The sequence below is a fragment of the Malaclemys terrapin genome, chromosome 10 (genome assembly GCF_027887155.1).
Source record: "Malaclemys terrapin pileata isolate rMalTer1 chromosome 10, rMalTer1.hap1, whole genome shotgun sequence".
Lineage (NCBI taxonomy): Eukaryota > Metazoa > Chordata > Testudines > Emydidae > Malaclemys > Malaclemys terrapin.
The window spans coordinates 71,730,504-71,753,698 of NC_071514.1; the positions used below are offsets into that span (position 1 = coordinate 71,730,504).

The following is a 23,195-nucleotide window of genomic DNA, read 5'->3' on the forward strand; positions in this document are numbered from 1 at the left end:
CTGAAAGTAAACCAGTTAATAGTGCCACCATTATCACTGTGTGGCTGAAGGAAGCTTAAGAGGGTCCTCTGGCGGTGGATAGTAGCCGGACATTGTCTCATGGAGTATGTACACTGACTGAGCCAGTCTTTGGATAATAAGCATGAATATGACTTGTATTAGAAATTTTAATGAGGATTGCATAAAGGCAATTTTTTGTAGTGCACGTGAATTATTAGCGTTAATAGCTTATTGAAATTTTTTATTGTGGTATAGAAGCCTTTCTGGTTATATGAAGTACTTTCTACCATCTCAGACAGCTCTGTAATGCCAAAAAACACAATAAATGTGTGCAGTAACTTTCAACAACCTTGAACTCTTTATTTAAAACACAGTAAGAAGTGCCTCACAAACAACTTTGAATGTACTAACCACACACCATAAACTACATACAAAGAAGTTTCAAATGCAGACTGGATGTCTTGCATCACAGATTGCAGTATGACTAGTCAAAACATTTCTCTTTATTCCCTATGCTGTTTGTCTATTGGAATTGAGTGTAATGGGAACTACTGCAAGAAGGGTGGGTGATTCAGAGGTGGAGAGGTGTATGATCCTTACCAGCAGCCAATATTATTCATGCTTTAGAGTGGGTGGAACTGCTGCAATGTTATCCTTGATATATTCACTGTTCAACAGTGGTGTCTGCTGCTTCAGTAGCAGCAGCATGTTTTCTGTGCCTCCGTCTTTCCGTGTCTCCTCCAGCAGATTTCACACCACTCCCTAGCATTCCTCACATTTGCCTTGATCTCCTGAATAATCTCTGTAAATGTGTCCTCCTTTTTGTGTGTTTCAGAGTAACAGCCGTGTTAGTCTGTATCCGCAAAAAGAAGAACAGGAGTACTTGTGGCACCTTAGAGACTAACAAATTTATTAGACTAGTCCACGAAAGCTTATGCTCTAATAAATTTGTTAGTCTCTAAGGTGCCACAAGTACTCCTGTTCTTCTTTTTGCAGATACAGACTAACACGGCTGTTACTCTGAAACCTGTCATTATGCAAGGCACTGCATTTAGCCGTATGGAATGGAAATCCATCAACCTCATGAAAAAACTCGTACAGAGAAGTGGGCTGTAGTCCACGAAAGCTTATGCTCTAATAAATTTGTTAGTCTCTAAGGTGCCACAAGTACTCCTGTTCTTCTTTTTGTGTGTGTGAGGGGGGAGGGTTTGGATCTGATAGTTAACAGATGTTCTGCAGGTGTTGAAGTTCCCCCCACAAAGGTCACTGATAAACAGATAAAACAAATAGCAGTTGTTAGGTTTGAGGATTTAGCGTTCTATGGTAGGTAACTACGCCAGCTACTCAGAGTCTCCTATTTTGGGCAGTATACATTTGAGGTTAGCATCAGAATTATATGGGGATTGTAAGCATTTTAGACCATACAGGATGGTGAGTATGTGGGGGGTACTTAACCAGGTCCCTTAAATAGGGATGGGGCAGGACATGAGATACATATAAGAATAGTATAGTAAAGACTGCTGAATGAATTTCGGCAGTTGTGAATCCTTGAGGATTTATCCATCGGACGGATAGTAAAGTGGCAGAGAAGGGAGGTGTTTAAGAGGCCCAGAGGCTGCCTGGGAGTGTATGCCACCAAGTTTGTTTTTCCCAGTGATCCACTCACAGAAGTAGTGCCGGAGCGGGAAGGGAATATGCCATACCATTGTGGTCCAAGCAAGGCAACTCAGCCTGACAATAACAGGGGAAAGATTAAATACCACTTGCTAATACGATGTTCTGTAAAATTGTGGCAGCATCCCAAATCTGTGTGGGTAAAGGTTAACCGGCTATTCTGCCAGCAGCCCAAGGAACTGTAACTGTCAGTTGGGGGCGTGCAAGTTCTGGCATGTCAAGTGGAAAAGCATAATAAAGCAAGCCAAAAAAGAATTTGGAGAGCATCTAGCAAAAGACTCAAAAGCTAATAGCAAATATATATATATGTATATGTAAAGTATATCAGAAGCAGAAAGTACCAAAAAATCAGTGGGGCCACTGGATGATCAAGGTGGTAAAGGTGCACTCAAGGAAGACAAGGCTGTTGTGGAGAAGCTAAATTAATTCTTTGCATCAGTCTTCACTACAGAGGATGTAAGTGAGATTCCCACACCTGAGCCATTCTTTTTAGAAGGCAAATCTGAGGAACTGTCCGAGATTGAGGTGTCGGGAGAGGAGGATTTGGAACAAATGGATAAACTAAACAGTAATAAGTCACGAGGACCAGCTGGTAATCACCCAAGAGTTGTGAATGAGCTCAGATATGAAATTGCATAACTACTGTATGTGGTATGTAACCTATAACTTAAATCAGCCTCTGTACCAGATGACTGGCAGATAGCTAAAGTAATGCCAATATTTTTAAACATTTCAGAGGCAGTCCTGGCAATTACAGGCTCATAAGCCTGACTTCAGTACCAGGCAAATAGGTAGAAACTGTAGTAAAGAATAGAATCATCAGACACATAGATGAACAGGATATGTTGGAGAAGATTCAACAGGGCTTTTGAAAAGGGAAATTATGCATTACCAATCTATTAGAATTCTTTGAGAGGATCAACAAACGTGTGGATCCAGTGGTTATAGTGTACTGGGACTTTCAGAAAGCCCTCACTAAATGTTCTTAAGCAAAGTAAGCAGTCATGTGATAAGAGGGAAGTTCCTTTCATGGATCAGTAACTGGTTAAAAGATAGGAAGCAAAAGGAGGAATAAATGGTCAGTTTTCACAGTGTAGAGAGATAAATAGTGGGGTCCCCCAATAATCTGTACTGGGACCAGTGCTGTTCAACATATTCATAAATGATCTGGAAAAGGGAGTAAACAGTGAAGTGGAAAAGTTTGCAGATGATCCAAAATTACTCAAGATAGTTAAGTCCAAAGCAGACTGCAGAGAGTTACAAAGGGATCTCACAAAACTGAGTGACTAGGCAAGAAAATGGCAGATGAAATTCAGTGTGGATAAATGCAAAGTAATCATAGAATGATAAAACTGGAAGGGACCTCGAGAGGTCATAGAACTGGAAGGGACCTCGAGTCCCCTGCACTCAAGGCAGGACTAAGTGTTATCTAGACCAGTGGTTCTCAAAGCTGGTCCACCACTTGTTCAGGGAAAGCCCCTGGCGGGCCGGGCTGGTTTGTTTATCTGCCGCATGCGCAGGTTCGGCTGATCGCGGCTCCCACTGGCCACGGTTCGCCACTCCAGGTCAATGGGGGCTGCGGGAAGCGGTGCAGGCCGAGGGATGTGCTGGCCGCCCTTCCCGCAGCCCCCATTGGCCTGGAGTGGCGAACCTTTCCTCCATAGAAATTCAAAGACCTAAATGCCAGTATCCCTCCCTATGATTAAAATCAAGTATTTTATATACTGTGGAACAGCTTCGCTTCTAATGAGGAAGTTTTAAAGACTATGGAGTTATAGCCAAAATGATTGAAATGTGATTGCATCAAGTGACATTAACAGATGAGGAACTAAAATGCACAAAGGGCAATTATGAGCAAGCTAAACTATCACCTGACGTTCCTGTGGTCAGTGGAGATTATGAGAGTCAGAGAACCACGGAGCCCTTTTAGTTTCTTCATCATTTTCTGTGTATCTTATTTGCAGATGTTTTAACAGAATATATGAACTGTAAGGGTACTGGAAACTTTATCTAATTTACCATAACTGATCATTTCCATCAATTTAAATACTTAGATTTTATTAACTAAAATGTGTATAGTTTTGTAATAGTCAATTATCCTATTTTTAGGTCAACAAATATTTGGAAATACAGATTTAGTCTGAAATAGAAATATGTTAATTTAGATTATTTTAAAAATCACCATTCATCAGTTGTCTATATTTTGTTCACAGAAACAGCTTGATAGAATGGTGAGAACGTATGAGAGGCGAATAGACTGGCTTTCTATCGCTAGTAGAAGAATATGGGGAACTGTTTGTGAACGGAGGTATTAATATTGGGTATTCTGGGTCCCTGTTGCAGAAGTGGTATTGTTGGCAGTGTTAACTTTGTGCCTGTAAATGAGCATAGAGACACAGTACAGAAAATGTACACTCCTAAATGCATCATTTGCAGATAAGTGATGTGTGCATGCAATTTAAGTATCCATTTTTGAAAATTAATATTGTACTGTTCAGCATGTAGGTATATCTTTTTATTATTGATGATGAGGTGTTCATTGGACCATAAAGACACTAAAGTTTAAATATACTAGAAAAGAATCCATAGCTTCAATGAGACCAGTTAAAATACACATTTACATTTGAGGTATCTAGGAAATGACCCTTTGGGAAATGTTCGGTCTTAAATCCCATGTAAACAGAGCCTGATATGTATGGCCATAAAGGCTAAAACATTAAAACCCTTCCTGCAAACCATGTTGGGCCATCTGTACTTAGTGTTAAAGCTTCCTATTGTGAAGGCTCAGACACCAAATCTTCCACCCTGCACCACTCATACACTTAATCCTTTTTTCCCCCAAGAATGTATATGGAGTTATGAACCACAGTTAAAATGGTGGGAGACCACTCTTCTCACCTTTTGAGCTGTATTGCATGGGTCCAGGTCCAGCATTAGGGTTAAACAAAACACACTCAGTGTGGAATAAGTAAGGGCCCAATCCTGGAAACACTTACAGGGACTATTCATGTGATTAAAGTTAGGCATGTGCATTATTGTTTGCTGGATTGGGACCATAATATGGCTCAATCTCATTATGTTAGATAGTGATTATTTAAAATCAAACAGTCACTGACTAACACAATGCTATAGATCAGTGATACTCAGACTGAGATTCCCAAGCCGCAAATGACTCTTTAATATGTCTCCTGTGGCTCTTTGCAGCACATGATATTAAAACACTGTGATTTAATTATTAACCAATCACAATGTTTTTACTATGTTATTAACCAATGGTAGTTGATAAAATAATAATATTTGGTCAGTCATTTTGCTGTGAGAATTATTCCGTGTGTGTGTGTTAGGGCTGTCGATTAATCGCAGTTAACTTGCAATTAACTAAAAAAATTAATTGTGATTTAAAAAAATCTCACGAAAGCTTATGCCCAAATAAATCTTTAAGGTGCCACCAGACTCCTTGTTGTTTTTGTAGATACAGACTAACACGGCTACCCCCTGATACTTGATGATTAATCACACTGTTAAACAATAGAATACCAATTGAAATTTTATTAAATATTTTGGATGTTTTCTACATTTTCAAATATATTGATTTTTATTATAACACAGAATACAACATGTACAGTGCTCACTTTATATTATTTTTTATTACAAATATTTGCACTGTAAAAATGATAAACAAAAGAAATAGTATTTTTCAATTCACCTCATACAAGTACTGTAGTGCGATCTCTTTATTGGGAAAGTGCAACTTACAAATGTAGATTTTTTTGATTGTTACATAACTGCACTCAAAAATAAAACAGTGTAAAACTTTAGGCCCTATAAGTCCATTCAGTCTTAATTCTTGTTCAGCCAATCGCTCAGACAAACAAGTTTGTTTACATTTACAGGAAATAATGCTGCCCGCTTGCTTACAATGGCACCTGAAAGTGAGAACAGGCGTTCGCATGGCACTTTTGTAGCCGGCATTGCAAGATCTTTACATGCCAGATATGCTAATCATTCGTATACCCCTTCATGCTTCTGCCACCATTCCAGAGGACATGCTTCCATGCTGATGATTCTCGTTAAAAAAATAATGCATTAATTAAATTTGTGACTAAACTCCTTGGAGGAGAATTGTATGTCTCCTTTTCTGTTTTACCCACATTCTGCCATATATTTCATGTTATAGCAGTCTCTGATGATGACCCAGCACATGTTGTTCGTTTTAAGAACACTTTCACTGCAGATCCGATAAAATGCAAAGAAAGTACCAATGAGATTTCTAAATATAGCTACAGCACTTGACCCAAGACTCTAAAGTGCCTTCCAAAATCTAAGGGGGACGAGGTGTGGAGAATGCTTTCAAATGTCTTAAAAGAGCAACATTCCGATGCGGAAACTACAGAACCCGAACCACCAAAAAAGAAAATCAGCCTTCCGCTGGTGGCATCTGACTCAGATGATGAAAAGGAACATGCGTCGGTCCGCACTGCTTTGGAGGTTATCGAGCAGAACCCGTTTTCAGCCTGGACACGTCCTCTGAAATGGTGGTTGAAGCATGAAGGGACATATGAAACTTTAGTGTATCTGGCACATAAATATCTTGCAACGCTGGCTACAACAAAACAATGTAAAACTTTAGCGCCTACGTGTCGACTCAGTCCTACTTCTTGTTCAGCCAATTGCTAAGAGAAACAACTTTGTTTACGTTTACAGGAGATAATGATGCCCGCTTCTTATTTACAGTCACCTGAAAGTGAGAACAGGCATTCGCATGTTTTGTTTTTGTTATGTAACAAAAAAAATCGACATTTGTAAGTTGCACTATCCTAAAGAGATCGCACTACAGTACTTGTCTGAGGTGAATTGAAAAATACTTTTCTTTATCTTTTTTACGGTGCAAATATTTGTAATAAAAAATAATATAAAGTGAGCACTGTACACTTTGTATTCTGTGTTGTAAGTGAAATCAATATATTTGAAAATGTAGAAAAACATCAAAATATATTATAATAAATTTCAGTTGGTATTCTGTTGTTGTTCAACAGTGCGATTAAAACTGCGATTAATCACGATAAATTTTTTTACTCGTTTGACAGCCCTATTAGTCACATGAATTGTCCCTGTGTTTCCAGGATGCGGCCCTTGCTTATTCCATACTAAGCGTGTTTTGTTTTACCCTAATACTGCGGGGGTGGGGGGGAAGAGATCTATTACTTCATAGATTTTAAGGCCAAAACTTGAACAATAATTAATTCAGTAGTGATTAAAATATCTAAACAGAGAGACAGAAATATTGTCTGTGATTTGGGTCTTTTTTAATTAAGGCATGTGTTCCTTGTTTAGGGTTGTTATACTTGTTGATATCTCAGTAACAAATTCCTTGTACATCATTCATATCCAACATTCCCTACGACTTTTACTTGAAGAACAAATGTCAAACAAGGATTTCTTCAATATTATAGCGTAAGTAGCTGATCAAAAATATTTTTCTTTAAACGATTACCTATAACACATTGTGGGCAAGCAGTACACTGGTAGCTAAATAGAAAAATGACATGAAAGGTGGCTAACTAGCTATTGAAGATTGTCAATGACTTTTCTGATTTAGATGATATTTTACAGTCTTTTTGTGATTGAATAATTACAAGAATAGCCTATGAAAGCCACCCTAATTTGCCCTTATCATCATTTTAAATAGTTGAAATATACAGTGGCCAGTCTGGTAATTAAGGATCATCATCTACTTTATGATGTTTATGCTGCATGATTTTGGACATTTCAAATAACAGATACTGTGCATATTATAGTATTGAGAACAGTTGCAAAATTCAAGTGTCAAAAACATCACATTTTAAAAAATAATTGGGTTTCTCAGGTCTCTCCACTACAAAATCCCTCTTGCAATTTACAAGAGTCATAAATACAATAGTGTATGAACTCTGAATAGTATTTTTCCTAGTATACAACAATGCTAAAATTCCTTAATACACAGGTAGGTGTGAAATGTTCCATGTTTGAAACAGAAACTGATATCAGATGACAAACATCTGTAATGCTAGATTTTATCTAGGGAATTTACATTGTTCCCTTGTGAGCTATAATTTGAAAATGTAACTGCTGTTTTGTTTTCTCCAAAGATTTGGAAGTGACATCAAGTCTTGGAAACCAGAAATGGTTCCTTCAAATCCAGAAAATTTACAAAGTGCCTGGAGGTATAATCAAATTATAACTTGCTTATATTTATGAATTTAGTGAAAGTACTTATCCTAGAACAAATGTAGCATAGAACCAGGTTTAACCAGAGAAGTGAAACATTTTGCAGATTTAAAAAGTTTAATATGGTGTGCTGTACTATAGTTTGTGAAGTTCTACTCTGAAAAATGACTTGTGAAAACAGCGTGATAGCATTTAATATTTAGTGTGTTGAAATTATTTCCATATCATATGTGCTCCATTTAGAAGTGTACAGGTATTTTTTAAAATAACTGCCAAACCTTCATATTCAACCTGAGAACTGAAAGTCAATCTGGATTCTTTCTTTCCTATATACCGGCACCACTCTGCATGCCAAATTATGCCCTTGTTGACCCTATGCAGTCCCATTGTCTTCAGAAGATCTGCACAAATGTAACTGAATGGAATTTAGTAAACAGTTCTGTTGATGCATGAGTGTAGAATTATGAGTTAACATGGAATCTCATATTACAGCTTTCCTATATAATGTGCATTAATAATCCTTCTGCCTTAAGACTGTGCCTTGACCCTTTTCAGAGTGGCTAGTTTGCTGCTGTGGCTGCAGTATAAAAATTAGGCCAGTCCACTTGGGCCATTGTATCATCGGGCTGTGCTGAATGTCATAATTCAAAAGCTATTTCTATCTTCCAGTGCATCACCATGAGATTTTAGTTTGAGACAGTGGGTTTAGTGACTTTTATTGCTTCTCTGCTTTCTTATTATTAGTAAAACTATCTTTCTAGATGGGTGTTGAGCCTGCAGTGCAAAGGCAGTAGAAATTTCATGAGTGCTCTAAGAAGAGCAGTGGAAGTAGACCTCAAAGATAAAGACAAACATGTATCTCAAGGACTTTATCTGCTTACCACTGGAGTTCCTGACCAGGAGATGGTAGGTATCAATACAAAATTTTGCATGTTCTTTGTAAATATTTATTGCTTATTCAGAATTAATCTCAAACTTTTTTCAGCTACCTCCTGTAGTTTGGTGATAGAACACTTGTCTTCCATATAAGTAAGCCTGTCAACCATACCAGGATCTGTGACTTCACCTCCCGAAATTATTCATTCTTGTATAATTCAAGGCAGGAAATATTGCTGGGTGAATCTCAAAAGGTTCTGGATGTTTTTCTGTGACCCACCCCCCCAACACTCCCTGGCACTGTAGGTCCCTTTTCTAGTGACAGCAGGATCTTCCTTGCCCACTCCTGCCTCTATTTGGCAAATCCTCATCAGCCCCTCCTCCCCCCTCCCATGCCCCATCTGCAGGAGAAGACAACAGTCCACTCCCTCTTCAGCCAGGCCACACATCCTTCTCCAGACAGAAGAGGATTTAAATTATAAGGAGAAATCTCTCATCGGTTCTGTAGCTAACTCTAGAGTACATTTACTTAAAGTTAAGCTCTGAGGGTCAGATCCTTAGTTGGTATGAAGTGATATAGTGACTTCAATTGAATGACATTGATTTACACCAGCTAAGAATCTGGCCCTGCAAGTCAATAAACTAGTCACTCTTCTGAAGTTCATGGTAGTAGCCTTTCTTTTTGTCTTCTAGCATGCAGTTAGTACTTACGTGGCCGATGTCTGTGGAGGTTGTGATTTGCAGCTTCATGTCTGTCTGTTCAGTATAAATGGTTTTGACCCCAATGGCATTATTCCATCTCGTTATGCCAGTCCAAATGAAACCGCCAGCACGTTTAGAGAAATAGCACATGCTGCCAATGGAAGGTTTCATTGGTTTGGAGAAACAGGTATGTTTTTTAACTTCCATCTTAATATGTTCCTCCTCTATTGGGCAAGTCTGTAATGCACTATTACATGCAACTGTTTCCTGAGATAAATATCTTAACACAATGTAAAGGAGAAGCTATTATACTGGCACTGAAATAGACAGAGTACTCATTCTGGTTAAGGCCTCTAGGTGCTACTGCAATATAAAAGTTTAATAATGATGCAGGATTTCTGTACTTTAGTATTTAGTATATAGAACCTACCATATATACTCATTCATAAGCCGATTTTTTTTTTTTTTTTTAGTAAAAAAGGGAAGCACCAGAGAAGGGGGTCAGCTTATGAACGGGTATAGAGAGGGAGAGGTGGGACGCAGCCCCTCCCCCCAACAGAGGGAGCAAGGAGAGGCAGCAGAGCCAGAAGGGAAGAGGCAGGGCCAGAGTCTCTCCGCTTCTGGCCATGTTGCTCTTCCCCCAGCCTCCGAAGCAGCTGCAGCTCCGGGGCTGGCAGGCTGCAGCCTTGCCGCTCGGCCCTGCCCCCCAGAGCAAGCTGGGGCCGTACCGTCCGGCCCAGCCCGCTGGAACATGCTGCAGCCGGGCCACCGGATCTGGCCCGCCAGAGCAGGCTGCAGCCGCGCTGTCCAGCCTGCCGGTGCAGCTCCAGCCAGGCCAGACACATCCTCCCCGGTCCTCCCTAGATAAGGTGGGAAGGGATGGGATGGGGAGAGTGTGGGGTCCCGGGCTAGGGGTGGAGTCATGTGGGAGGTGGTCATAGGGGTTATTCCTCTGACCCCCAGCTTCTCCCCCCAAAAAAATTTCCCCACCAGTTGCTGTCCTGGCCCGTCAGGGTAAGCAGCTGGCACTCCGGGACACTTAGTTTACTTAGGTTTACCTCCGTGCCCGCGGACAATCAAGATAAACAAACCATCTCGGCCCACCAGCAGCTTATCCTGGTGGCCCGGAAGCCAAAGTTTGCTGACCCCTGAATTATAGGGTCGGTTTATGAATGGGTTATAAAAATTTTCCATTTTTACTTATCCATCTTGGGGGGGTCGGCTTATAAACGAACCGGCTTATGATCAAGTATATACTGTAATTAGAAAGTAATGTAATAATAAGTCAACTCCGGATAGGCATTTCTAAAGACAAACATTTTAAAGTTTTTAATTACTTATAAAGTGTGGGCTAAATTATATCTAGTGCTTATGAAGTACACACTTTACTTTTTGTTCTCTTTTTCTGTTGATTTTTTTGTATGCTCTGCAAGTTGCAATATACTTTCTTTAAAATAATTACCTATTGATAAGCATATGTTTAATTACCAGGCATTTATGAAAGTGATGATATCAGTATTATTGTGTCTGAAATGGAAAAAGCAGTCAACTACTCCCAAAAGGTATGCTTTAAAAATACCATTTTAAATTTTCTTTAGAAAATAGCTCTACAATATTTGTTCAGTTGATGGAGTTCAGGCATTAGCTATGAAATCAAAATAATTTATAAGTGCATGATTTAGGATAATATAAAATAATGTTTAAAGTAAAAATAGAGTTCTGCTCTGGAAAGCAACTATAAAACTGGCCTTGTGGTGTTCCATGTTTGTGTTTCAATGATTCCATATCAAATATGATGAGTTTATAAGTAAAAGGATGCTCTTTTTATCTGCCAATCCTGTAAACTCAGCCTGGGCTTTGAGAGTCAAGCTGGGTGGTTCTTGCACATCACCAGTAATAAAGATTCTGCAGCTAAATTATGCCCTTAATTATTTGTGAACAACCCAAATGGAAATGATAAATATAATTGTGGACATAATTTGGCCTGCAGAATCTTTATTACTGGTGAAGGTACACAAAATGGTCAAAACTCTGCTGTGTAGTCTAATCAAGTTGTAGTTCAGTCTAGTGTATAAGGCACTGGGATTGGGAATCATGAGGCCTGGGTTTCCTTCCCCTCTCTGCCTTTGTCCTACTGTGTGATCCATGGGCCAGTCACTCCATCTCTCTACACCTCTGTTTCCACTCCCATCTTTGTCTGTCTTGTACATGTAGATTGTAAACTCTTTGTGGCAGGGACTGACTCTTACTTTGTACAGCACCTAGCGGAATGGGACATCTAGGCACAGCTGTAATACAGGTAATAAAAAATTGATTCTTCATACCCAGGTTGATTTTGCATAGCCATCAGTTTTACTTGTAAACTAAGGTAATATAATATGGAATCATTTATATACAACAAAAATGGACATTTGATTTGTTCTCAAATTACATTCAACGTAATGTCATGCATTTGATGTGCCTGTTTCTTTTGGAAACGGTTCTTCTGACTAATGCTAAAATTAGACACCTTGAGGTAAATGTGCAAAAATCTACCCCTCATCATCTGCCTCCCTTGTTGAAAATCTACCTCATCTACTAAGGAAACATGTAACGTCTGTATGTAGGTTATTTGATTGTTTTTACTATGTTTTTTTCTGTAATGCTCTCTCCTTAAGAATAAAAGTGCTTGCTTAGAAAGGTCTGTGTGGCAACTTATAAATGTTCACACCCTCTGAGGAGAAAACAAAACGTAGATGCACGCCTGTTTAGGCAGTCAGGCTTGCCAAGGAACTCACACTGTTGGCAAGGAACTGTGCAGGCTGGAAAAAAAACAGTTAGGAGGGACAAAGACCTGGGTCTCCCCCACAAGAGATATGATGGCTGAGGAGCCAAGAAGCCTAGAGTAGGCTATACCATGGAGGGGGTTGCAGATGCAGTCGTCCCAAGCTGTTACAGATGTAATAAAGTTACAGTTTAAAAGCTGAGTTTCTAATATATGGAAGATCCTGAGGAAAGTATATTGTATTCTGATATCTTTGATGCTCAGGCAAATGCAGAGGGAAGGAGATTGCATTGACAAAAACTAGGTAGATATTCAGGAGAGTCTTATGATATATGTCTTATTTATTGCTTTTATCATTTTAAATTAACCACCTAGTGTTCACATAGCTAATCTCTGTAAAATATTTCGTTGTTGGCTTTGTCCTCTCTCTTCCACTCAATCCTGTTTGTTACACCAACTTGTCTGTGCCTCGTTTTAAATCAGATTGTGTACTCTTCAGGACAGGAATTTTCTGTGTGTTTGTGCAGTGCATAGCACAGTGGGGCTCCAATCCTGACTGGGACAGGTAGGTGTTGCTGTATTACAAATAAGGAATAGTAAGGTGACTGTTTAAAATGTATACTTAAATTGCCTGCAAAGGAATTGTTAAGCTGAGCACCAATCTGAATTTTCATTTCAGTGTGCCTTGCTGGTGGAATCCTTAAAGCAACGTTCAGGAACTCAGTTGGTTAATCAGTTTATCCCAGAAGAAGATTTAAAGATGCTCTTAAAAAAGGAGAGAACTAGAGCACAGAAATTGCTGCCTCCTAAACCTACAGCTCTCACTCTGGCTAGAATGGTTTGATTTCATTTATTACCCATATTTTAAAGATATACTGTATATACTCATTCATAAGCCGAATATTTTTAGTAAAAAAGGGAAGCACCAGAGAAGGGGGTCAGCTTATGAACGGGTATAGAGAGGGAGAGGTGGGACACAGTCCCTCCCCCCAACAGAAAGAGCAAGGAGAGGCAGCAGAGCCAGAAAGGAAGAGGCGGGGCCAGAGTCTCTCCACTTCTGGCCACGCTGCTCTCCCCGCAGCCTCTGAAGCAGCTGCAGCTCCAGGGCTGGCAGGCTGCAGCCATGCCGCTCGGCCCCGCCCCCCAGAGCAAGCTGTGGCCATGCCGCCCAGACCAACCCGCTGGAACTTGCTGTGGCCGCACCGCCCGGTCTGGCCCACCGTAGCAGGTTGCGGCCGCACTGCCCAGCCTGCCGGAGCAGCTCCAGCCAGGCCAGACACATCCTCCCCAAATAAGGTGGGAAGAGATGGGATGGAGAGAGTGTGGGGGTCCCGGACTAGGGGTGGGGTCATGTGGGAGGTGGTCACAGGGGTTACTCCTCTGACCCCCAGCTTCTCCCCCCAAAAAAATTCCCCAGCAGTTGCTGTCCCGGTCCATCAGGGTAAGCCGCTGGCGTTCCAGGACACTTTGTTTACTTAGGTTTACCGCCATGCCTGCAGACGCTCGAGGTAAACAAACCATCTCGGCCTGCCAGCGGCTTATTCTGATGGCCCGGGAGCCAATGTTTGCTGACCCCTGAATTATAGGGTCGGCTTATGAACGGGTCATAAAAATTTTCCATTTTTACTTCTCCATCTTGGGTGGTGGGGTGTTGACTTATAAACAAACCAGCTTATGATCAAGTATATACGGTAATCTGTTTTAGTGAGTGGCAATACACAAGAGGTCAAATGCTGCCCTTTGGAAGAGAAAAGTGCTTAAGATGGAAATTTTACGGAATATCTTTTTGGTAAAATACCATAATAATACTCAGCAATTATATAGCACTTTATGTTGAGTGCTACATAAACATTATCAGGAAGTAATCCTCTTAACAACCATGTGAGGTAGGCATAGTGATACCTGCTAGGTGGTACAAGAGACCACGCTTGTAATGCAATCTCCTGGTCTAGGAAACTGCACCAAACTATATACAAACATAGCAAGTACAGTTTTGCATTGCCTCTGTTTTTAAAAAAAAAAAAAAAAAAAAAAAAAAAAAAATTCTGAATAGCCAGTTTTGCCAGTCCCTTGAGTGGCAACTTATGAGAGATGCTGCAATATATTATCTCCATTTTATAAGTGAGACTGAAGCAGAGAAGTGGCTTTCCCAAGGCCACACAGTGAGTCAGTATCAGAACCATGATTAGAATTCAGGACTTTTTGCCTCCTGACCTTTTGCTGGAATAGTCTCAGTGGATAATCTCAACAACTGTTCCATGATAAATTATCCAAGACAGTATTTACCAAATATCCCATAAAAAACACATGACAAATGTATAATACAAGACATGATATGAAGCATTGTTGTATACTTAGAGATGTGAAAATCTTCACAGAATTCTCGGTAGAAGTCTAGTGATCCTTTAATGTTCCCTTTATCCGTAGTTAGGGTTCCTCAGCTAGAGGTGATCAGGTTTGTTATGCTGTTTGCTCCAGAACGTCCACTGTACATTCAGTGGTAAAGCAAAGGTCTGACCCTGCTGTTGAAGCCAACGGGATTTCAATGAGAAAATACAGCATAGTGAATTAATTGGGGTGGGATGCTCCTGGAAGTTAGCCTGTGCTAAAACTCATCTGCAAGTTTGTCATTGGTACCAGAGTAAAAGGGAGATAGAAAATAGGCCCTAGTGTATTGAGTGTGAGAATTCTGTAACAAGATGCAGTCAAAAGGAAATGTTTAGAAGATTCACTCATTATCTGTGCTTTTAGAATATCAAAGACAATCATGAGGGGGAAAAGAATGCTGCCTTAAAAGCTCTGACATGGCGTCCAACTAGTGCCAAAGCAGAAATCCCACCACGTATGTATAGATAAAGTTCATTATTTTATATCGAAAGCCACTGGAATAGTTAGATTAGAACAAGTGTGTTTATCTTCGCAAACACTTTCTAGAACCTGATTATACACTTCTTAACCAGACAGCTATGACAATTAGGAAACAGGACAATTGTTTTCAAAGTAAAGCCATTTAGAAAATCAGAATTGATTTGGTTCTAAATTCATATTCCATCATCTCTTGAAGTTTGAGCCAGTGAGGAGTAATATGTATTGTTACTTGCCTTCCCCAATGATTATGGTGTTAATCTCTCAACCTCAGATTCATAAATCTGTTCATTTTACCTCTTTGTAAGTGTCTAAGCTTGTTGATTCCCACTTGTATATGGAGAACCTAAGTGAATTAATAATATTTGACCATTTTTATCTACATGTAAAATCTTTTAGGTATTTCGATCTGTGACCATGTAAAATTATGACATGAATAGTACAATGGAGTAACATTGCAAAAGCAGGCATGATTGTCCTATCTGAAACAATACAATATTTACTATTATATTGTAGCTCAGCCGATAAAAGAATGGACTCAGACTTCTGTGAAGAAGAAACATAAATCAAGAAAACAGTCACAGATCTCCCTCTCGGTATTTTATATTGACAAAGGAAAAAATGTGGGTAAGTGCTCTCAGCATCTGACAGCTAAATTTTGTCTTTTTACTTACAAAACTATTTAGATATTAATTCACTGAACACTAGCAAGCTTTTTACTCTGATTTTTACGCATAGGAGAAATGTATGGAAAATGGTTTGTCAAATGGTGAACAGTACAACCAGTGATTTATTTTATGCTTTCATTGATTTCCTGCATGATCTTGGCCAAATCACTTCTCTCTACGTCATTTCAGTATATGTACACTGAATGGAATGACATTTACCCACCTTTGTAAAGTTCTTTGAAATCATCTGCTCAAAGATATTATAAGTCAGTAGTATTATCGTTGTCGTATGAGCCCATGTGGAAAAGTTTGGATCACAGTGCTCCACCGCAAATACAAGTTTAAAAGGGAAGTGACATTTTTTATATACAAAATGTTTTAGAGAATCTTAGGCACATATATTATGCCAACTACAGAAAAGATCCCATTGACTTAAGCATGGCCATGATTTCACCCAGAGTGTCTAATTTCACTTTTTTTCTTGCTCTGGCTAGGTGCAGTTTACAGAAAGTATCCAAAGAAAAAAAGCATGAGGAGGTCTGTTCCTGTTGCTACACTGCCAAAGGAAGAGGAAATATGTTCAAGCAAAGAGGTATTCAGTTATTTATTAATGTTACCACCATCTTTATTAGACCACTTAAGAGAAATGAACATTGAAAATGAGTATTTGTGACTTAGACAAATATAGTTTTGCATGTGGTTTTAATATTTGCTGTCATAGATCTAGTTAAATTAACAGAGTGCTCTATTTTTTCTCTTAAAAGTGGTTGAACAAGTACAGTATAAAAAAGTTGAAGTTAGAGTTGCCCAGAATTATGTTTGGTCCCAACTGTGTTCACCAGAAGAAAATGGTGGAGTCTTTGCACAAGAAAGTGTCAGCAAAATACTGTACCATCTTCCCCAGTGTGGAAATCAATGTAAGTTGATGCAGATATCATGAATCCTTGTATTTGAGGTGCATATCATAACATGGTTTTGTATTCATTTAACACCGTTCCAGTTAGTCTCTAATTGTGCCAAACCAGTGTTAATAATCTAATCCATAGTGTAAGTTTATCTTTCCCACAGTATACAAAAACAACAGGGTCTATCTGTTAATAAGAAACTGTATATTATTTTAAAATTATTGTGGGTAATATACAGTACACCTGTATGAATATATGTATGCACTTAATATCCCTAGACTAGTTCTAGATTAAGATCTCTTGTGCCCCAGCAATTTGAAAGGAAAAAGACATAAAGGGCTAAATCTATCCGTTCTGACTTGAATAAATTTCCCACTGAAATCAGTAAGAGTTGTGTGTGAGTAGAAGCTGATGGATTTGGTTCAGGCTGTAAACATTTCCATGTAATTAGTTAAAGTACAGATAATTCAACAATCTGAGGGAAACAGCAGTTTACCCTAAGGTATTGATCAATGGTCTGTCACCTAACTAAAGTGACACCGTAAAAATACAAGAAATAAATGTATCCAGTCAAATTCTATCATATGCACCCTCGTTTGACTAGAACCAGGTTTTTCTAATGTGGTTAAACCTACAACAGCCGCCAAAGGTGTAATATGGGAGCTCTCCTACATCACTGCCTTCAGCCACTATATCATGGGTGTTCTAGATGGTAACATTCATGTGCTTGAGCAGCCATTTAGACTGACATGGCAGCATAGTACATGTCTGCTGAAATAAGACATTCTTCTACCAATGGTGTAAATTGTTCTAGGGTATTGTGAAACACCTACAGTTTCAGCCTAAGGAACTAGAAGACTATGTTGAACAAATGGAGAGGGTGTTACGTTGCTATATACGAAGAATACAGTGGCTTCTCTCAGGTAGGCTTTACATTTGGAATAGGGATGAGGTTATAATCCATGATTGTGCAAGTGTAATCCAAGCATGATTAAAATATTTCCTCTTGCCTACTCCTTCTACTGGCATAAAATGTGGACAGAATAGTAAACATTAGGTCTGAATAAGGAGCTAGTGTATCTATTATTCCATGATTATTTGCTGAAGGAACCACTCCACAATTTGCTGAAGGAACCACTCCCTTGTCCTCTCCTTGCTGCAGAATTGTGCTCCAGAATCTAAACTTCGATTTTTTTAAATTAATGTTTATGGTAAAGTCCTCATGGTTGTAAAGAAAACCTTGAAAGATGAACTAAGGTATGTACACTGCAATGAAAAACACACAGTTGGCCCATGCCCTCTGACTTGGGCTCGCGGGGCTCAGGCTGTAGGGCTGTTCCATTGCAGTGTAGACTTCTGGGTTTGGGCTGGAGGACCTTGCAAGGTGGGAGGGTCCCAAAGCTCAGGTTCCATCCTGAGCCCAGAAAGCCTACACTGCAATGGAACAGCCCTACAGCCTGATCCTCCCATCTTGCAGTGTTCCAGAGCCCAGGCTTCAGCTTGACTGTGTACACTGCAATTAAACAGCCCCTAAACCTGAGCCCCACAAGCCAGAGTCAGCTGGCATGGGTCAGCTGCAGATTTTTAATTGCAGTGTAGATATACCATAAATGCCTTTCCCAGACCTGAATAAGAGCTCTGTGTAGCTCAAAAGTTTGTCTCTTTTACCAACAGAAGTTGGTCCAATAAAAGATGTACCTTATCCACCTTCTCTTTCTAATATCCTGGGCCCAACACAACTACAACAATGCTGCAAACAATGGAAAATTGAACTGATAATCTCAGTTGAAATGGTATATTTATAAAATGAGTCTATGAACTGATATTATGCTCTAAATCTCATGTTCTGGACTAGGAAGCCGGCGATTATTTGGCACCATTTTGGAGACAAAAGTATGCATCTTGATTGATACATCTGGTTCCATGGACCCTTATTTGCAACAGGTCACAAAAGAGCTTACCTCCCTCATCTGGGAGCAGCTAAGAAAGAATAATGCTAGGTATGTGTGAAAAGCTGATGACTGAAAGCTGTACAGTACTAAATAGCTAATTAAATGGTATTGAAACACAATAGGAGCAGTTATTAGGAACTAGTACAGAATACATGTTTATTTTTTAAACCAGTAAGTATCAATTAAATCTGACATCTTTTCAAAGGATGTAAAGCAGTACATCCTTGATTATTTGAATCTCATTTATCTGAAATGACCTCTTATCCAAAATAGTTTTGTCCCCCAGCATCTGTTGTTTACAAAGATAACACTGCTCTACAGCCAAAATGCTTCTGAAATAAATGTAGTCAAACTTTACTAATTCTGGGTCACTGAGAACAAAAATTATGCTTAAAATTGTTGATTGGCTCTAGTTTTCAAGATATGCTATTGGGTCAGTATATACGACCCTTGACTTGGGAATGGCGGAGGATAAGTGAGTTATAAAAGGAAGGGATCTCAATTTAAACCAGAAATGACTAAAATACATCTTTGACTGGATCTATGAATAAATCTATGACTGGGTTTGGACAGTGCTTGCTTTTTAGGCAAAACAATGAATGATGCAATCTGAAGTTGGTCATGGATGATGCAATCGTAATGAAGCTTACATTACTCTGCTGAACAAATTGCCCTATATCAGCTCTAGAAATCATACAGTGTCGTGCTCCCTTATTTGTCAGTGTTTGATTTTGCAAAGGGACACATTTCTGTTTAGCCAAAGTGAGCAGAGATGCCTCGTACTTGTGTGAACAGTGCAGATAACTTCTGCTATATTTGTGATGAAGTGACTTTTGCATCACAAAAGCGCAGTATAACCACTATGGTTAAGAAAGCCTATCACCTTTATTTTGGCTGCAAAATTGGAGATCAGGACAAGAGGTGGGCCCCACACGTATGCTGCAACACTTGTGCAACAAATCTTCGCCAGTGGTTGGACAGAAAAAGGAAATCCTATGCCTTTTGCAGTGCCAATGATTTGGAGAGAGCCAACAAATCATACCAGCAATTGTTACTTCTGCATGGTGCCTCCAGTTGGGAAAGGTGTGTCAAAGAAGAAAAAGTGGACTGTGCATTATCCAAACATTCCATCAGCTATACGCCCAGTACCCCACAGAGAAGGACTGCTGGTTCCTGATGCACCAGAATCATTCTCACTTGAGTCAGACGAGGAAGAGGAAGAGGATGAAACTTCTGGTCCTGAACCATCAGTGTCACAGGACCCACATTTTCTCCCGTCCTCCTCCTCTGAACCACACCTCAGAACACAAGGTGAACTAAATGACCTTGTCAGGGATTTGGAACTACCCAAGAGTAAGGCAGAGCTGTTGGGCTCCAGACTACAGTAGTGGAATCTCCTGGCAGGTGATGTTAGGGTTTCCATGTTCCGTGACTGTCAAAAGGATCTTGTCCCATTCTTCTTCATGGAAGGTGATCTTGTAGCCTGCAACAACATCGATGGTGTGATGGCAGCCCTCAACATCGTTCACGATCCAGATGAGTGGAGACTGTTCATTGATTCATCGAAGACAAGTCTTAAAGCTGGTTTACTGCATAATGGCAACGTTTTGCCATCCATTCCAGTTGGTCATGCAGTCCATATGAAGGAAACCTATGACAACATGAAACAACTTTTGAGGTGCATAAACTATGACCAACATCAGTGGCAGCTTTGTGGCGATTTGAAGGTTGTTGCTCTCTTGCTTGGTCTGCAGACTGGATACACAAAGTGCTGCTGTTTTCTCTGTGAATGGGATAGTCGTGCAAGAGATTCCCACTACATCAAGAAAGATTGGCCACTCTGACAGTCATTGGAGTCTGGGAGGAAAAGTGTTCAGCATCCACCACTTGTTGAATCAAGGAAGATTTTGTTACCACCCTTACACATCAAGCTGGGTCTGATGAAGAACTTTGTCAAGGCCATTGACAAAACACAAGCAGCTTTCAAGTACCTCCGTGGAAAATTTCCAAGGTTAAGTGAAGCTAAGATAAAGGAAGGTGTCTTTGTTGGTCCTCAGATTCGTGAACTTCTTCGAGATGATGCATTTGACCATGCACTGCGTGGCAAGGAAAAGACGGCATGGAAAGCCTTCCAGTTAGTGGCAATAAATTTTCTCGGAAACCATAAGGCGGACAACTACAAGTTGTTGGTGGAAAACCTCCTCAAGGCATACAAAAGCCTTGGTTGCAACATGTCACTAAAGATACATTTTTTGCACTCTCATCTAGATTTTTTTCCACCGAACTGCGGAGCAGTGAGCGACGAGCACGGCGAGCGATTTCACCAGGACATTGCAACAATGGAGAAACGCTATCAGGGCAAATGGAGCCCATCAATGCTTGCAGACTGTTGCTGGACAGTGACAAGAGATGCTCCATTTAATGAATACAAGAGACAAGCCAAGAAGCACCAAGTAGACACTGAATAGGACTAAACTATGTACATAATAGTTTTTTGCCTTTTGTTTCATAATAAATTTTATTTATATAACCCTTTTGCTGACTTTTAAAGTGTTTACATAAACAGGAAAGGTGAAATATTATCATATAAAGCAACCATAAACACATGAAAAGACCTAGGTTTACAATTTATTATTAAAACTCTACTATCTACACAATATACATAGACATAAAATGTAAAAACTTAAATATCTTAGAAACAGTGGCCAATCAGTTGTTTTAATTGTCATATTTGAATTCAGCACATCAAAATACATAATAAATAGCACATTTTATCTCTGAAGCAGATGACTTCTCAAAAATTGTAGACCAGTGTAATTTGATCAAAAACCTTGATTAGCCAAACTTTTTTAAAAAATTACCCATTCAGTTAATAGAGGCTGAACAGGTCTCAGTATACAGAACATATATGGGCATTGCTTTTTAAAATAGTGCTAGCATGAGAGGGAGCCTGTGCCTCAGAATAGACTTGGACAGTCCAGTTAGTTTGCAATCTTTCAGATGGCACCATTTGAATAAGTATTGTGAGCTGTTCTCTGATAGAAGGAAAAACACAACTCAGGACTCAGAAGAGAGAGAGAGAAGGGAGTACCCGCCAGGAAACTCAGTGGAAAGCATGCGCATGGGAAGTCCAACTCAATAAAGTGCAGTCCAGATGCTAGCTATCATCAGCTGGGAAACAGTGAAAAGCTGTAGGCCAGCAAGATGGCAGCCATTGGGGACTGAAAGTAACAGTAAAGTATAAGAACCACTCAGGTGGAATGAACTTCCCATTTATTATTATTTATTTATATTACAGTAGCAGCTAGCGGCCCCAAGTGAGTTCAGGGCCCCACTGCGCAAGGTACTTTGCAAACACACTGTAAGAGATGATACCTGCACTAATATGCTGACAATCTAAATAGATTCTGAGAAAGGAATTCTGTAACATATAGTTTGCATAGATACTTTTTGTAGGTGAGGAGAACTAAGGGATAAAGAGATTAAGTAATTTACCCATGGTCACATAGTGAGTCCATGGCAGATATAGGAACTGAACTCAGGTCTCCTCAGTCCTAATCCTGTACCTTGCCCACAAGAGTATTATTCCTCCCAGACTTAACCTAAATATAGAAAATAGAACACATAGGTGCTGACATTTGACACTAAAATATAATTGTATATTAGGATGCTGATATTGGCATTGTCAATAACAGAATTACATCTTTCTTGCCAGGTTTAACCTGCTGAAATTTGCAGAAGATATAGACACTTGGCAGGAGTTTCTTGTAGAGGCTACAGATGAAACCTGTCATGATGCTGTACAATGGGTGTCAAAATTCCAAGCTCATGGCAATACATGTGTCCTTAAGGCTTTGCAGGTTAGTTAACTGTATATCATACTGTGGCAAAATAATGTGTATTATGATAATAAAAACATTGCTCTACATAACTGACATTAACGCTGGAAAATAATTTGGTTAAGTGCTAATTTAGCACAAAACACTTGAAAAATGTGTAATATATTGAACAGATCTGGGATCAAGCCACAATTGGATCCAGTCCTTATCCCAAAATTCAGAGGTGTTTGGAACCATCATTAGTATTGGAGTCAGTAAAAACCTAAAATGTTTCATTCTTTTAGATTAATGCAGCTGTCCACTCACCCTCTGCACATTCAACCAAAGTTTAGAAAAAAGAGAGAACATGCCTGTAACTAGATCTTCAAGATGAGAGCCCTTGTAACGCCACTTGTTTGGGATATTACATGTGCTTGGGGACAAGTTGGAGCCCCCTAGGTCATTGAGGCCATGTGCATGCTCCTTTGTGGATCCAGACTGACACACCTGACAATATATAAAGTGCCGTATCCACTCCACTTCCTTTTTCCACATAATCAAATCTTCACCTAAAGGCTTCAAAGAAGTGGAAAAAGTAGATGAGAAGTGTGAATCTATATGGGCAATCACTTGAAGTACAGTAACTAATAGGTATCCCTTCTTTCTCTTGTGAGAATTGCCAGAATACTATGGAAGATTAACTCTTAAGAGGTGAATATGTAGAGGGCTAACTAGAGATCCTACAATCCCTAATTTGGAATCAG

The 23,195-nt window shown here is 39.6% G+C and overlaps 1 protein-coding gene across 2 annotated transcripts in view; it reads left to right on the plus strand.

Moving 5' to 3' along the window:
* The window catches only part of MOSMO (modulator of smoothened), a 110,830-nt gene that overhangs the window by 78,489 nt on the left and 9,146 nt on the right, over positions 1-23,195 (plus strand). For both annotated transcript variants that reach the window (XM_054041997.1, XM_054041998.1), the window contains 14 exons: positions 3,888-3,982; positions 7,009-7,128; positions 7,803-7,877; positions 8,643-8,787; positions 9,451-9,646; positions 10,951-11,021; positions 12,903-13,061; positions 14,975-15,065; positions 15,605-15,715; positions 16,251-16,348; positions 16,521-16,673; positions 17,476-17,584; positions 18,517-18,661; positions 22,329-22,473. In XM_054041997.1, the coding sequence (XP_053897972.1) occupies positions 3,888-3,982; positions 7,009-7,128; positions 7,803-7,877; positions 8,643-8,787; positions 9,451-9,646; positions 10,951-11,021; positions 12,903-13,061; positions 14,975-15,065; positions 15,605-15,715; positions 16,251-16,348; positions 16,521-16,673; positions 17,476-17,584; positions 18,517-18,661; positions 22,329-22,473 (1,713 nt within the window). The remainder of the gene's footprint in view (positions 1-3,887; positions 3,983-7,008; positions 7,129-7,802; positions 7,878-8,642; positions 8,788-9,450; positions 9,647-10,950; positions 11,022-12,902; positions 13,062-14,974; positions 15,066-15,604; positions 15,716-16,250; positions 16,349-16,520; positions 16,674-17,475; positions 17,585-18,516; positions 18,662-22,328; positions 22,474-23,195) is intronic.